This window comes from Sebastes fasciatus, chromosome 15 (assembly GCF_043250625.1).
Source record: "Sebastes fasciatus isolate fSebFas1 chromosome 15, fSebFas1.pri, whole genome shotgun sequence".
NCBI classification, from domain to species: domain Eukaryota; kingdom Metazoa; phylum Chordata; class Actinopteri; order Perciformes; family Sebastidae; genus Sebastes; species Sebastes fasciatus.
The window spans coordinates 7,193,292-7,207,348 of record NC_133809.1 but is presented as its reverse complement, the minus strand read 5'-3'; the positions used below and the strand labels follow the sequence as shown (position 1 = coordinate 7,207,348).

Here is a 14,057-nt window from a genome sequence, read left to right as displayed (position 1 = left end):
CAGACAGGAGTTACCACACAGGAACAAAGTAATGTACTGCTGTGTACGGGGGAAGTCAAATGTTTTTTAGACACCTAAAAAAATCAATATCAGTTTAAGTGTACGCTATATTTGAGAATATTTTTGCTGGTTTACCTTGCCATGAAACAGCCCTTTCCGGTGGGGAACTGAAGCCATTGTATCCATTTATGCTCTCGCCAAATCCACCAGACGCCTGGGTTAGCTCAGTTGGTAGAGCGGGCGTCCATGTATTAAGGCTTGGTCCTGACCGCGGCGGCCCGGGTTCGAATCCGGCCTGTGGCCCTTTCCGCATCCACTCTCTCTCCCCCCTTTCAAGACTCTATCCACTGTCCTCAATAAAAATGGAAAAATGCCCCCAAAAAAATAACTTTAAAAAAAAAAAAAAGAGAGAACCACTGCTGTACACCTGCACTGTGCATATCGGGGTGACGTGTTTAGTGATACATCTTCTTTTGACCCAGTTCTGATTTCCGTGTGTCTCTGTGTGTCTCAGCTGAGCTCCAGGTCCGACAACCCCCCAGCCATCCCTCCTCGGCTGCCCCCTCCTCTGCCCAGGAACCAGCCTCGACCGCTCATCTACAACGGCCCCCCCATGGACGGCCCCCTGCCCAGCCCTCCTCCGCCTCCACCCCGCGACCCTCTGCCCGACACGCCTCCGCCGGTGCCCCAGCGGCCCCCGGAGATCTTCATCAACTACCCCGTCAACATGCAGCCTTCCCCCGTGGGCCGATACCACTGGGACTTCGGCAGCTCCCCCAGCTCTCCGAACACCCCGCCCAGCACGCCGTCGCCCCGCATCCCCAGGCGGAGCTGCCCGCTCAGCGCCAGCCAGAACAGCCTCTATCCTCTTCCTATTCCCATCCATGCTCCGCCTGTCCCCCCGCGCCACAACTCCAGCCCACAACTCCCCAAACTCCCACCAAAGACATACAAAAGGGAGCTGCTGCTGCAGCCGCCGCCGCTACAAGGCCTCTCATTGGTGGAGAACACCGACAGCAGCCAGTGAGTCTGCGCTATTATGTTTTTTTTTTAAACACCTAGAGGTGATCTTGAAATGCAAACTTCAAACTGTCTCCTGCAAACTACGACACAGTGGACTCAAGGCTACTGATCAGAAAGAATAACACTGCTCCACACACTCTTAACTCCACCCGCCCGCCCTCCGCATCGACCAATCACACCCCCGCTGTGCCTCTCAGGGGATCAGTAGCTCCGCCTTCATCATAAACCCTCTGTGCCAATGAGAAACCCTCACCGGTGTGCCAGCTAATAAACAACAAGGAGTGTTTGTGTCTGTTTGTTCTGTACGGAGCGGGACAGTCTGCTCCTGATAAAAGTTCTCACCCTTCACACTCTTAACTTACACTCACCCCACGTCCCACCCCTCCGTCAGGGTGGGCTGAATGTGGGGGGCCTTGGACTTTGTAGCCTCAAATGTCATGCTTTGTTTCTTTGGGCATTGACATCATCTGGAGTCCTGCTGCAGCTCACAGATTTTTAAGACCTCGTCCAGGATCCACTCAGACGTAGCTCTTTCACGGTGGCTGTGAGCAGCAGACATTTCCATTGACTTGTTTTTTTTCCTACTAACTGATAAACAAACAGTTGCCAAAGTCTTATTTTATGCAGGGGGATAAGGGATTTTCTTTTTTTAAACAAATGTGACATTAAAAGAAACGCATAAAGGAGGCGACACTGAATCCCCCACCTTGTATCTCAACTGTACACTGTGACTGTATAGACGTGAGTCTGACTGTTTTTTATCTGAAGACAGGCCTCTCCGCAGCCACAAAACGTTGCCTTTAAAAAAAAGATCCAACAGCGGTGACCTCTGACCCCAGGCTCCAAGTCCTATCGGCCCGGATGGGACAGCGAGAGCCGAGAACACTCCATTTGCACATCGAGTTCGGGCAGCAGGTTTCGATCGGATTATTGAAAATATCCCTCGGCGGTGAGCGACAGAGGGAGGTCTGCCACGATATCAAACAGCACCGATCCAGGACGAAGAAGTTTTCTCCAACTCTTCGCGAGCTGATGTCTTAACCGATCCCCTTACGGACGTGCGCTGCTGTCTTGACACTGTGCTCTTCTCCAAAAGCCCCCCCATGACCAACTCTTCTTCATTGGTATTATAAATCAGCACTGGAAGCACGCAACCTCCCACCAGAGCTGGGTCAGCTCCCCCCAGTGGCTGCTCGAAATAGTACCTAAAAAAAAAACCATGAAAAAGAGGAACTTTTTAACTTCTTCTTTCTGTCTCTTTCTTTTTCTTCTGCTTGAAAACATTTTGTTTCACTTTGGAAAGACTGAAATAATCCATGCATCATGCTCAGATGTGCCTTTTATTTTGTTTTCTACTTTACAGAAATAAGCAAAATGGTGTCTAAAATGCTAAAAAATAAAGTTGCCTATGTAATGTTTAGAACAAAGCTATACACTATGAAATTGTACATGTTTGTGGATACTGTGTATATATAACATGTATACACTAACTAAATAATTTGTATAAAGTGACAAGTTTTTTCCCTGTTGTATTGTACCCTCATCCGCATCTGTTCAGTCGAATATTGCCTAATAATCCAATGCTGCTACAGTCGGATAAAAAAAACTAAAAAAACAAAAACAAAACAAGAAAAAAACAGGTCACTGTCACTAACTTACTTACAGACAATCTCCAGTTGAAACACTGGGAGTATTAACTGAGGAAAGCCATTTTTTCTTCCCCGCCCCTTAGCTGTTTTAAAGCAATGAAAAAAAAAAGATATACAGTTCAATATGCCAAGCACTTACTTAGACGTGTGCTTCACTTTGTACATCCTACTAATTACCTTTTCTCCTTTTCAAAGATTTTTTAATGCTAACACTCATTAAACAGAGGTTGGAATTGTATTAAAGTTGCAGGTGAATATACGCAGACCTTTATTCAGTTGCAAGTATTTGAGCATAGTGAAGAATTGGACATTTTTTTTCTGAGAAAACACACTTTGTGCACTTTAGGCTGTACTGTTGAAGAGCCACAGTTGTTATAGGTCATGTTTGTAAATGCAATGGTCCTTTGCAACTGTCCAAACTCACTTTCTACATGGATCAGGGCAGAAAAACACGAGTCTACCGCCTCACTTTTATCCCCATGATGTGTATAAATAAACACCTGAGGATGTCTGACCACCACGAGCTGGATTTCGGTGAAATTTAAAAAACAATCTCTTGTTTTCCTCCTTCTCTTCTCGCTGTGTTTTTGTGCACATGATGATTAAACTTCTGATCAAACTAAAAAATGTTTTTCAAACTAGAGATAAAAAAGGAGGATTTTTAATCGACAGCTGAAGTCAAATCACTTCGCTGTCTTCACTCATGTTCTGTCCATTTCCCAAGTTTCCCAAGCCAGTATTGGTGGGGGTTAATTTTGCCAAATTTGTCTTTTTTGTTTTCTGTTTGTTTGTTGTATATTTTTTTAAACCCCAGCCCTGACAGAATAACAGATTGGTTTTCCTCCAGTGGCACTGTAACAGCTTGATCCAGCAGTCGGTTTATTTGATGGTATGTGGCCTTTTAACTGCTTTGTATTAATGGTCTTGATGAGATTAATAAATCACCCAGTCTTATTTTGTACTGAACTACTCATTTCTCTCCTCGTTTTTTCTTTTATTACGGCCCGAGCACCGACAGCGTCGGGCCAGCGAAGGCCCTTTTGAAACTGTAGGAATTATTATTTTTCTCGGTAATGAATCGCCTCTTTGATGACCATAACATGCTCAAAAAGTTGTTAAACGTGGCACACTTATCAGATGTGGTGAAAATGTTGGTATTTTAAGGGTCTCGGGCTTGGCTGTTGTAAAATGGCTTGCTAGCGCCCCCTAGAAAGTTGGAAAAATTCAGCCCCTCGCTCCAGTTTCACCTACATGTATGAAATTTGGCAGACAGATGTAACATGTGGAGACGCACAGAAAAGCCTCTTGGAGGTATGCCCAAAACTCAACAGGAAGTCAGCTATCTTGAATTTAATGTGCGATTTTTGCTCTTTTTTAGCGTTTTATAGGCCGCGTACTTTAAACAAATTCCTTCTACAGATTTAATCAGAACGACTTGAAATTTGGTCAGGACCATCTTAAGACCTTCAGGATGAAAAACTATTCAAATGGTGAGTTTTCACTCAACGACCTGACCGTGGCGTGGCGGCCATGAAACAGGAAGTTGTTGTAACTCAACTGTACATAGTCCGATCTGCCGCAGATTTCTCAGGTATGATGGTGGTCGAGTCTTGATGTCATTTGCATGTCCATATAGATTCATGGCCACGTCCCCTTTCATAACTCATGAACCGCTTGTGGTAGAGTTGTTGCAGCCATCATTGCACTAATCAGAGTTCCGGTTTCATCGTGCCTGGCCGCGTCGATCGGCAAAACCCATCTACCAGCAACTATTAGTTCAATAATTAACGTTATAAATCCCTTGTTTGATCTCTAGGAATAACCCAAGTGTAAATACGTCATTGTACGGTATATAAGCTAACTATTTGCATTAGCTACTTGGCTATGAGTAGTTGCCAGGCAACCAGCGGAGACTGAGTAGTTGCCAGGCAACCAGAGGAGACTACATGTAGCTAGGTAGCTAATCACTTCGCCTGAACTAGAACTCTCCATCAGAAAGCGAAATAAGCATCTTTTCTAAAAATGTCCCTTTACTGCTTCTTTAAGATATTAAAATCTACTCCTTAAATTTATGAAGTAAAATAATTTCTTATTACTTAGTACCTTTCTTTAGCTACACATTGATGTCATCACATAGCTAGGCTTATATCTCACCTCCAGTTAAAGGTCCCATATCGTGCTCATTTTCAGGTTCTTACTTGTATTTTGTGTTTCTACTAGAACATGTTTACATCCTGTAATGTTAAAAAAAAACTTTATTTTCCTCATACTGTCGGCCTGAACATACCTGTATTTACCCTCTGTCTGAAACGCTCCGTTTTAGTGCATTTCAACGGGACACATTTAGAATGTTTACGTTTAAAACCGTGTAATGGTCTAAATATTGTATATTTGTGACATCACAAATGGACAGAAATCCTTACGGCTTGTTTCAAACGCACAATTTCTGAATAAGGGCTCTGTGTATTTCTCTGTATATTGAGTGTTTTGATAGTTTAACAGTATTTATATAGCACTTAAACCTGCTTTATAATATAAAAGACCTGACAATCTCACTTTACGATATGGGACCTTTTAAAACAATATGGTCTGGAATATTTAATATATTTCATAGTTCAAATGTAAATCTGCTATCTCTCAGATATGTTTGATTTTTTTTAGTTATACCACGTGTCAAAATGCAGAAGAACCAAACATCCAAACAAAGATGTATGCCATGTTCATAAAGGGTTCAGCTTTAACAGAAACAAAAATTATATATTCCAGGGTCACTGAATCATCATTCATGCAGTAATGTTGCTGTCATGGCCTTTTGGGGGGAAATGTCTCCTTCAAAGAAATCACTTTGGCTCAGGTTTGGTTGTAACTTGAAAATTTTGTGTGCAACAGTTTTTATTGATAGTCCTGTTGTCTGTGGGGGTCAAACTGTGCTGCAGGGTCCCTCGCTGTCCTCACTGTCCTCCCACAATCCTCCACCGCTCATGGCTGCTGCATGGTTCCCTCTCTGCTGAGACAGGCCCGGTCTGAAGACATGGAGAGTTTTTATATTTATATCTGCACTGATAGTCACAATGCAAGTCTCTCGTGTTTAGTACATGTATCACCATCCTACCTAAAGTTCAAGGGTCATAATATTACCTGATGAAGGCTCTTACCTCAGGTTTTCTCTACTCGGGTTGAAATTGTGAAAGCTTTGCCTCGCTGGGACTTGAATGGGTTTGAAGACTTGTTGTCTGTTGTCTTTCTCTGGAGTTGCATCAGCCTGGTGCATGAAGTGATGGTGAGTGGATATACAGAGAGCAGGTTTGAATGAGTGACAGGGAAACAGGGCTGCACAGAGTTGTCAGGAAACTATGGGATCAGTTGATGGAAGAAATACACACATTTCTTTTCACATGAAGATCATTTCACCAGTCATTGGTGGAGCTAAGCTTGTGGAAACAGTTAATGTCCTAACTGTGTCTCTGGAGGAGCTTTGTTAAGCCTACCTCTACCATTGTCTATCACTATAAAACACTTCTAAAAATGTTCTTTTATTAAAGCCACTATATGTAGATTTCCAATATTCGGATGGCATGCTTTTCTGTGTAGAGACACTCCCAATGAAAACTGCAGTCTATGTGTTGCTGTACTAGTCTACCACGAGGTGGTGCCAAAGTAACATTTTCAAATTGTACTCAAATTGGTTTTCATATTACATATTTAGTTGTCTGTGCAGCCTTGGCAGAAGTATATGCTTCTTGAGTAATGTTTAGTTTCCTCATGTTTTAAGTACATGGTACCACACTGGTATTACTTCTTTCTGACCCACTTTCAAACGATGCTGGTACTGTAATATACAAAAAAAAAGGCCCAGTATGGACAGAACATGGTGCTTATGTAAAAAACAAAAAACAAAATACCTGTTTGGATGGATCATCCCAGATGGGCCTGAAGGCACTTTTTGGATGTAGAGGAGGCGACCCCTTCCTGACATTGACCAGCCTCTTCCCGTGGGAGCTGACAAGGCACGGCGTGAGCCCGTCCCCACTCGGCCCTGCAGTGTTTCTCAGAGGAGGGTGAGGGGTCAACCTGGGAATCTGCCACCTCAGACACACAGTCCTCTCTCTGGGTGTCTCCCTCGACTGCTGCTGCTGCTGGCTGTATGAGGGCTTCAGCAGCACCGGCACCTGGCTGTCCTCCTCTTCATCCTCCCCACTGTTGCTGTCCGTCATCTCCCTGCGCAGGGTGCCGTCAGGGCTGCAGGAGGTGACGGAGGAGTAGTCGAAGGCTGAGGTGTCATCTGGGTCTGTCTCGCAGTCCTCCAGGCTGTGGTTGGTGTGAGGGTCCTCCAGCCCGTTGGTGCCTTTCCCCGTGGGCTGGCTCTGGCTGTAGGTGCCCTGACCCGAGTCACTGTTCTCCCCCCACGCTGCAGCATCGGGAGTGAGGAGGGAGCAGTAGGCGTGTCCACAGTCACGGCCCGGCTGGTTCAGGAGGGTCCGGTCTCTGCCACAGCCCTTCCTCCTCACCGGGCTGCAGGACCAGCACTCCAGACGCATCGAGTGACAGCCGTCGACCCCGTTAGTGAGGCCGACGGCCTGCTGGTCGTCTCTGTAGGGAGGAGAGTGGAAGTTAGTATGGGGCAGTGGCATTAAGGATGTGAAAACCTGTAGTACAGTGAATTTATTTATGATTAGAAATCAATTAACAACACAAACAATTACAAATATTGTCCAGAAACCCTCACAGGTACTGCATTAGGCATAAAATAATATGCTCAAATCATAACATGGCAAACTGCGGCCCAACAGGCAACAACAGCTGTCAGTGTGTCAGTGTGCTGACTTGACTATGACTTGCCCCGAACTGCATGTGATTATCATAAAGTGGGCATGTCTGTAAAGGGGAGACTCGTGGGTACCCATAGAACCCATTTACATTCACATATCTTGAGGTCAGAGGTCAAGGGACACCTTTGAAAATAGCCATGACAGTTTTTCCTCGCCAAAATTTTGCATAAATTTGGAGCGTTATTTATCCTCCTTCGAGACAAGCTCGTATGACATGGTTGGTACCAATGGATTCTTTAGGTTTTTGTAGTTTCATATGATGCCAGTATCTTCACGTTTTAGCTTTAAAACTGAGCCCACTACAACCTAAAAATCGCAAGTTGCGATACAAAAATTAGTGCCATTAAAAAGAATTTACTTTAATTATTGCGTTAACTTTTACAGCCCTACTTTGGATACTTTAATTATTTTTCCTGACAATGCTTTTTTACGTTTTCTTTAAGTATTTCACTGCTCTTTCCATAACTGGTTTTAAGGCAAATGTGCCATTTATTGTAATCCAGATCAGGCTGCAACATTTTTGTAAATTTCACTGAAAGACTGCAGGTGGTCCCTCGGTTGCTGTACTGACTGAAACTAGCAGAGGACGACACTCACCTCTGAGCTGCAGTGTTGGACTGATGCTGAGACTCTCTGGTCTGTTGGCTCCTGGTGCAACAGTTAGCAGAGGATCCACCAGACACTGACTCAGAGCAGCTGCTGTTCATGCAAAGAATGAATAGTAATTAAAAATCTCAATAAACATCTAATCTGATATACAAGGCATCAACCTGAGTTTTAATACTTAAAGATCATCTGTGAGTCAGTTAATCCCTCATGGTGCCCTGACCTTTGTCCATCTCCTTCTCCTTCCTCCCATCGGACATCTTGCTCCAGGATCACATGAGACTGAGACAAAATGCTCCTCAGCGCTCGCTCTGTTCCCAGCAGGAGGCTGCAATCAGGATGCTCTTTACCCGTCCACTGCAGCAAGTTCTAGAGAAGGAAAATGGTGAAAAACTAAGCAATTCTTAAGCATTAGGGTCAGTTTAACTCTACGTTTTAATTTAATAAAAAAAGAAAGCTGTTAACTAGAGGTATTTTGACCTGTATTACCTCTAAAAGTGTTTCTAAATCTACTTAAAATGCTTTCAATAGATCTCTGACCTTCAAGAAACATCCTCATGGGTTTTATTTTCTGCTCTAAATCATTGTTTTTGTGTTTTTCAGGTGTTGGACGCCTCCTTTTAGCCATCCTCCACTCAACCTCCTCAACTTGGTGTAACTGCAGCGTCACATCAAACTGGACTCCTTATGGCTGCTGACTCACCTGAATGTGACTCAGGTAGCCGTGTATGCGAGAGACAGGTGCCAACAGCAGGTAGAGCAGTTTCATTTCCTCTCTCTCCATCTGGCCACTCTGTTAAATGCAGACAGGAAAATTTCCATCAGCATGTCTGGTCTCTCAGGTACATTATGGCTGAATGATAATGATGCTGTATCACTTATAATACCTGCATTTTCTCAGAATGATTTAGTCTGTTGAACTCCAGTGAGAGGAATGACGCCAGGGTCGTCGTGTATCCAAGGTACATATCTGAAAAGGTTGTCTGGATGACCCAAAATCAGAGCAACTGTGAGCATCTTCAGTGTTCATTTAGTGCAATGGACTGAAATCATTAAAAAGAAATAGCATCTACTTACGTCATTCTGGCCGATAAGCTGCACCAGGATGTCTCCAACCAGAGATTTCCAGTGTTCAGCAGATAATCGCTCCTGCAGGGTGTTTCTGAAGACCAGATGTCTCTGTAACAGCTGCTCCACAAACTTCATATACGTCTGACTGGATCACGACACAAAAAACAAGGCAGATGATGTCAACACATGAATGGAAATTTAAAGCAAAACTGATTTAATTTCAGTTTTTGCATCTGTGTTGTAGAATTGTATGTACCAATTAAGAATCTGTGCAGTTCAATTGTGTTAAAACGTTACAGGTAAGACAGGAAAAGACCTGTGCTGTTGTTTTCCTGCTACGTCATATAAACTGTTTAGTACTCACTATGGCTCCACAGTCATCAGGTGAGCTGGTGGTGTCTTGTATTTATCATACAGCTGGTTTAAGGTCGACACGTACTCCCACTCAGAGTGCAGAAGTTGCATCGCCACCTGATGTCGTGCATCTGTGCAAAAAAAGAAAATATTAAGCGACACAGATGGGCCTTTCACTTGTAATGTTTATATCTCAACAAATAGTGTGACAGTTTTTGACTGAGCATCAAGTTTAATCCCTTATCTAATAATTTAAGTGTAGCTAACAGGAATAAATGACAAACATCTACTGCTCAAGTGCTTTTTAAGAAGGTGCTTTAACCTTAAATCCCACACATTTGTATCACTTTAATTAAGTTTTAAAATGTATTTGGTGCAGTTGAAAACATCTTCCTGACAGCAGGTGTTTCTGGTAGCAGCTGTATTATTCCCATTAGATTATTATTGGTTGAATCACCTTTGTGTTCTAGGAATCAGGTATAAACTAAATTTACCTGTGCCTTCACTCAGTCCAGCTTTGAGTCCCTGCAGGAAACAGTGGAGGAGCAGTTTCCCTCTGGACAGACCGGCTGGTGGAGCAGACGAACAGTCACACTGACTCCGTTCTGCTGGATCACTGCTGATCAAAAGTGGACAGGTTACAAACTGTCTCTCTGCAGGTTTGACATGTCTTATAAATAATGTTTTACTGCCTGATGGCGAGGTGTCAACAACTCTTTTATGAGTTATTGTTTGTTGTTTGCCACTGAACATTATGACTAACCCTGCTTTCAGTCTTGCATAAGTTTTGGTATTTACAGTTTTAATATTTTTTTAATTTAAAAAGTGATTCCCTTTATGTTTGCTCTTTATTTCTTGTATGTGTTCTGTCCTTTAGAGCCGAGGTAGAGGGGGGCTTAAAGCTTTCAGTATCAAGTAAAGGCAGATATGAAGGAATGAGTAAAGTCTGACAGAAAAATCAAGTCAAAAAAGTTTGTCTTCCTTTGCAAAGTAAAAAGTAAAATGTGTGTGAGAGATGGTTTGTAACAGTCTCCTGAACTGTAATGTGATTTGTGTAGATTAGGGCTGTCAAACGCAAATTCGTTTTAATGCCACTAATTTCTTTAAGGCATTAATGCAATTGATCTTTTGGAGGTTGTAGAGTTGAGATCTTAAGGGATCCAATTTGGTACCACCCATGTCATACTAGCTTGTCGGGAAGGAGGTTAAATAACGCTCCAAAGTTACGCAAAATTTTGGCAAGGAAAAACTGTCATGGCCATTTTCAAAGGGGTCCCTTGACCTCTGACCTCAAGATATGTGAATGAAAATGGGTTCTATGGGTACCCACGAGTCTCCCCTTTACAGACATGCCCACTTTATGATAATCACATGCAGTTTAGGGCAAGTCATAGCTCTGTAGTTTATATCTGTGTTTTTTTTTTACCTTTCTCTGTGTTTGGATGTGGAGCTCTTTCCATCCTGTTGAGGTCTCTGTTTGTTACTGTACAGCTGCAACACCTGACACCGCATCACTCCAAGTTCCTCCTGTAGGATGACAACACGCTGGGTAAAACTAAGTAAGTATCATCATTTCATTCTGTGTAATATCTGTAATAATAGATGCACATCTTTGATAGAATCCAGTCAAATTTCAGTGTTGAATGTGTTTGTGTTACTTTAAAGGTCCCATATAGTAAAAAGTGAGATTTTCATGTCTTTTTTTTTATAATGAAGTAGGTTTAAGTGCTTTATAAATACTGAGAAAGTATTGATACGCTCAATCCACAGAGAAATACACACAGCCCGTATTCAGAAACTGTGTCTTTAAAACAAGTTGTAAGGATTTCTGTGATTTTGTGATGTCACAGATCTACAATATTTAGACCACTTCAGTGTCCCAGTTTATTTCCGGTTGCAGTGTATGTGAATGACAGCAGCTGACAGGAAGTAAACATGGACCCAAGCTGTTGCCTAGCAACTCAATTCCGTTGCAATTCCCATGTAATGTGCTAAAACGGAGCGTTTCAGACAGAGGGTAAATACAGGCATATTCAGGCACACAGAATGAAGAAATTAAAGTTTTTTTTTAACATTACAGCATGTAAAGATGTTCTAGTAGAAAAACAAAATACAAGTATGAACCTGAAAATGAGCATGATATGGGATCTTTAAATTATTATGTGAATATAACACATACTGTAACCAAACTTTTCACATTAAACATTTCCAAGCAGTTTAACTAATGTGAGTCTGACCTTCAGAGTCTCGACCAGAGCCTCCAGACGAAGAGCTTTCTTCTGGCAGCTCCTCCGGTTCTCCTCCAGCTCCTCCCTCACGTACGTGTCTCCATGTTGGATCTGACTGAGCTCCTGCAGAGCGCTGGTGAAGCCCGTCTTCAGCTCCGAGACCATGCATTGTAACTGACGGGACAGCAGGTATCATGAATATTAGTCAAACGTAGACGAGGCACAACAGCTTTGACTTTTATACTTCTGAAACTGTAATCATTGTAAGCTGAGGTAAATACGAACATCATTTCAATGTCTAAACTGTATTTTGACCCTGGATTCCACTTTTGGACATCATAGGGGGTTTACTTACTATCTAATGCATTTTTTTTTTTAAATAATAAGAGCTTTAAATATAAATTGAACTGTCCCTTTAACGAAGCCAGGCTGCCTAATGAGGGAATACCTTGGAGATTTCAGTGACAAGCTCTGCCTCTTGGGGCTTCATGACCTGTACAGAGAGAGAGACACAAACAAGGCAGTTTGCAAACACTCTGTCATTAATGAGCATAAACCATCAGAGACTGTGCAGCCTGAATCACCTGTTTGATATCTCTAGACTGTAAAGAGTAGAGTTGAGTTTGGTTAGTCTACCGTGCAGAGAAGAGCATGTTCTCCTGTGTGATTCACCCCAAACAGATCAGATAACATTCACACAAAAGGGACAAAGCAGGGAGGTCAACCTGTGTTTTTTCTCAGTAAAGTGAATCTTTAACCTCTTCCTATCTGCAATGCATGGAGTTCAATGTGAGTAGTTTTAAGCACAAACAATATATATTTTATTCTTTCTAGCTATATATTAAAGCCTAAACATTTAGTAGAAGAGTTAGAATAACCAGATTTAATGCCATATTGTTGTTTGTTTGTGGTACCTGCTCAGATGTTGCCCCTGCCAGCAGCCCCTCTGCTAAGGAAGTGGCGAGCCAGCCAAAGAGCTCAGCCCTGCAGGGGAAATGTCTGCAGGAGCCAAGATCCCTCCTTATAGGTCTGCTGCTGACAGAAGGATGGGCACGAATCAGCAAAAACAATATGCTATAGCCTCATGTTTTAAGCCACAAATACACCATTTATATATATACCTTTTAAAAACATTAATAACACATCTCTTTAGGTCATTTTATATCACTTCCTGGAATTAAAACATGTTGAAATCACATTTATATTTTGTTATAAGACTATATGATGTGCATGCTATCTACTTAAAAGCATCTTATAGTATTTCTAAACATAATCATATTAACAGTGGTGTCCAAATATCAAATAATCCACCAAAAAAACATAAGACAAACACTGCTGAAGCAAAGTAAGCTGTATAAAAGAAGCCATAGGACACTCACCTCAGTTAAAGCTCTTTAATATTGCTTCTCCAGACATCTGAAAAGATGCAGTGAATCCAAAAAGACTTTAATTTCCAGTGTTTCTTCTTCTTCTGTGGAGAAACTTGTTTTCAGTCATTTGCAGTGTTTGAAGGCGGGTGTGTGGTGTCGAGCTGCACGCTGCTCTGTGCTGACAGCAGATGTCCTGCAGGACCAGAGCTCAGTGAGCAGCTCTGTGATTAACTGAGGGAGTCAGGTTCACTATGAACCATGTACACATACCATAATGAAAGTATTGCATTATAATATAGTTATTCACTGTAAGTTATTGTTCTGCATCTGTGCTAATAAATTCTGTTATTTTGCCAACACATGCTTTTTTTTATATAGTTCACATATTGGCACTTAAAATGTTAAGTCTGTAAGTAGTTTTTAAAGCTTTTTAATATAAAAATAGGAAATGTTGTATTTGATTTCCTACAAATCAACATTCATTAGTTTGAATGATTTCATATGGAGTGAAATGTTAATGAGATAAGATCTAAAAACAAATAAAGTGCTATTATTAATATAATTAAAAAAGATAAGAACAAAATAAGAAATAAATTACAGAGATGGTGTTATATACAGTTCTTATCATTATGTGGGGAAATAATTATGGAAATTATATCCAGAAATCAAGTAATGCAACTCCAGCAGCCATGATGTGTGTACTACATAATCAGAAATACTTAATAAATCTTAATACTATTGATCCCTGGGGGAAATTGAGGCATTACAGTTGGTCTTGTATAAACATTGAAATGTAAGAAAATAGAAATAAAGGAGTAAGTTGCATGTTAATTATGTACATCATGCTACAATGCAAACAAAATATATGTAAAGAATATAAGTATTAAGAAAATGAGAATATGAAAAATGAACAAGTTTTTGCATTAA

At 41.8% G+C, this 14,057-nt stretch overlaps 2 protein-coding genes across 7 annotated transcripts in view; one reads left to right on the top strand and one right to left on the bottom strand.

Moving 5' to 3' along the window:
• sos2 (son of sevenless homolog 2 (Drosophila)) overlaps positions 1–3,641 on the top strand; it is a 43,864-nt gene extending 40,223 nt beyond the window's left edge. For both annotated transcript variants that reach the window (XM_074659879.1, XM_074659878.1), the window contains one exon: positions 515–3,641. In XM_074659879.1, the coding sequence (XP_074515980.1) occupies positions 515–1,027 (513 nt within the window). In that variant the 3' untranslated portion in view covers positions 1,028–3,641. The remainder of the gene's footprint in view (positions 1–514) is intronic.
• A 1,702-nt stretch (positions 3,642–5,343) lies between these two features.
• Positions 5,344–13,278, bottom strand: LOC141783235 (uncharacterized). Of its 5 annotated transcripts, none has more exons than XM_074660414.1 (15): positions 13,140–13,278; positions 12,675–12,792; positions 12,209–12,253; positions 11,770–11,934; positions 10,959–11,059; positions 10,027–10,148; positions 9,543–9,663; positions 9,185–9,323; positions 8,995–9,090; positions 8,811–8,900; positions 8,331–8,476; positions 8,099–8,200; positions 6,575–7,262; positions 5,828–5,934; positions 5,344–5,695 (listed from the first exon to the last, which is right to left on the bottom strand). In XM_074660414.1, the coding sequence occupies exons 3-15, from the start codon at positions 12,248–12,250 to the stop codon at positions 5,593–5,595; spliced, it is 2,022 nt and encodes a 673-aa protein (XP_074516515.1). In that variant the 5' UTR covers positions 12,251–12,253; positions 12,675–12,792; positions 13,140–13,278; the 3' UTR covers positions 5,344–5,592. The 5 variants fall into 5 exon arrangements, with proteins under 5 accessions (XP_074516515.1, XP_074516510.1, XP_074516516.1 ...); XM_074660409.1 differs by having other exon boundaries at positions 5,368–5,695; positions 10,027–10,151; XM_074660415.1 differs by having other exon boundaries at positions 5,368–5,695; positions 8,099–8,197; positions 10,027–10,151.
• Between the last annotated feature and the right edge of the window lie 779 nt (positions 13,279–14,057).

Excerpts from the sequence above, each read along its gene's own strand:
- LOC141783235 (XM_074660409.1), bottom strand. The coding sequence starts at position 12,250 with ATGAAGCCCCAAGAGGCAGAGCTTGTCACTGAAATCTCCAAG. Across the intron at positions 11,935-12,208 it reads TTGTCACTGAAATCTCCAAG|TTACAATGCATGGTCTCGGA; the intron begins GTATTCCCTCAT and ends CTGTCCCGTCAG. Across the intron at positions 11,060-11,769 it reads CTCTGGTCGAGACTCTGAAG|GAGGAACTTGGAGTGATGCG; the intron begins GTCAGACTCACA and ends GTCATCCTACAG.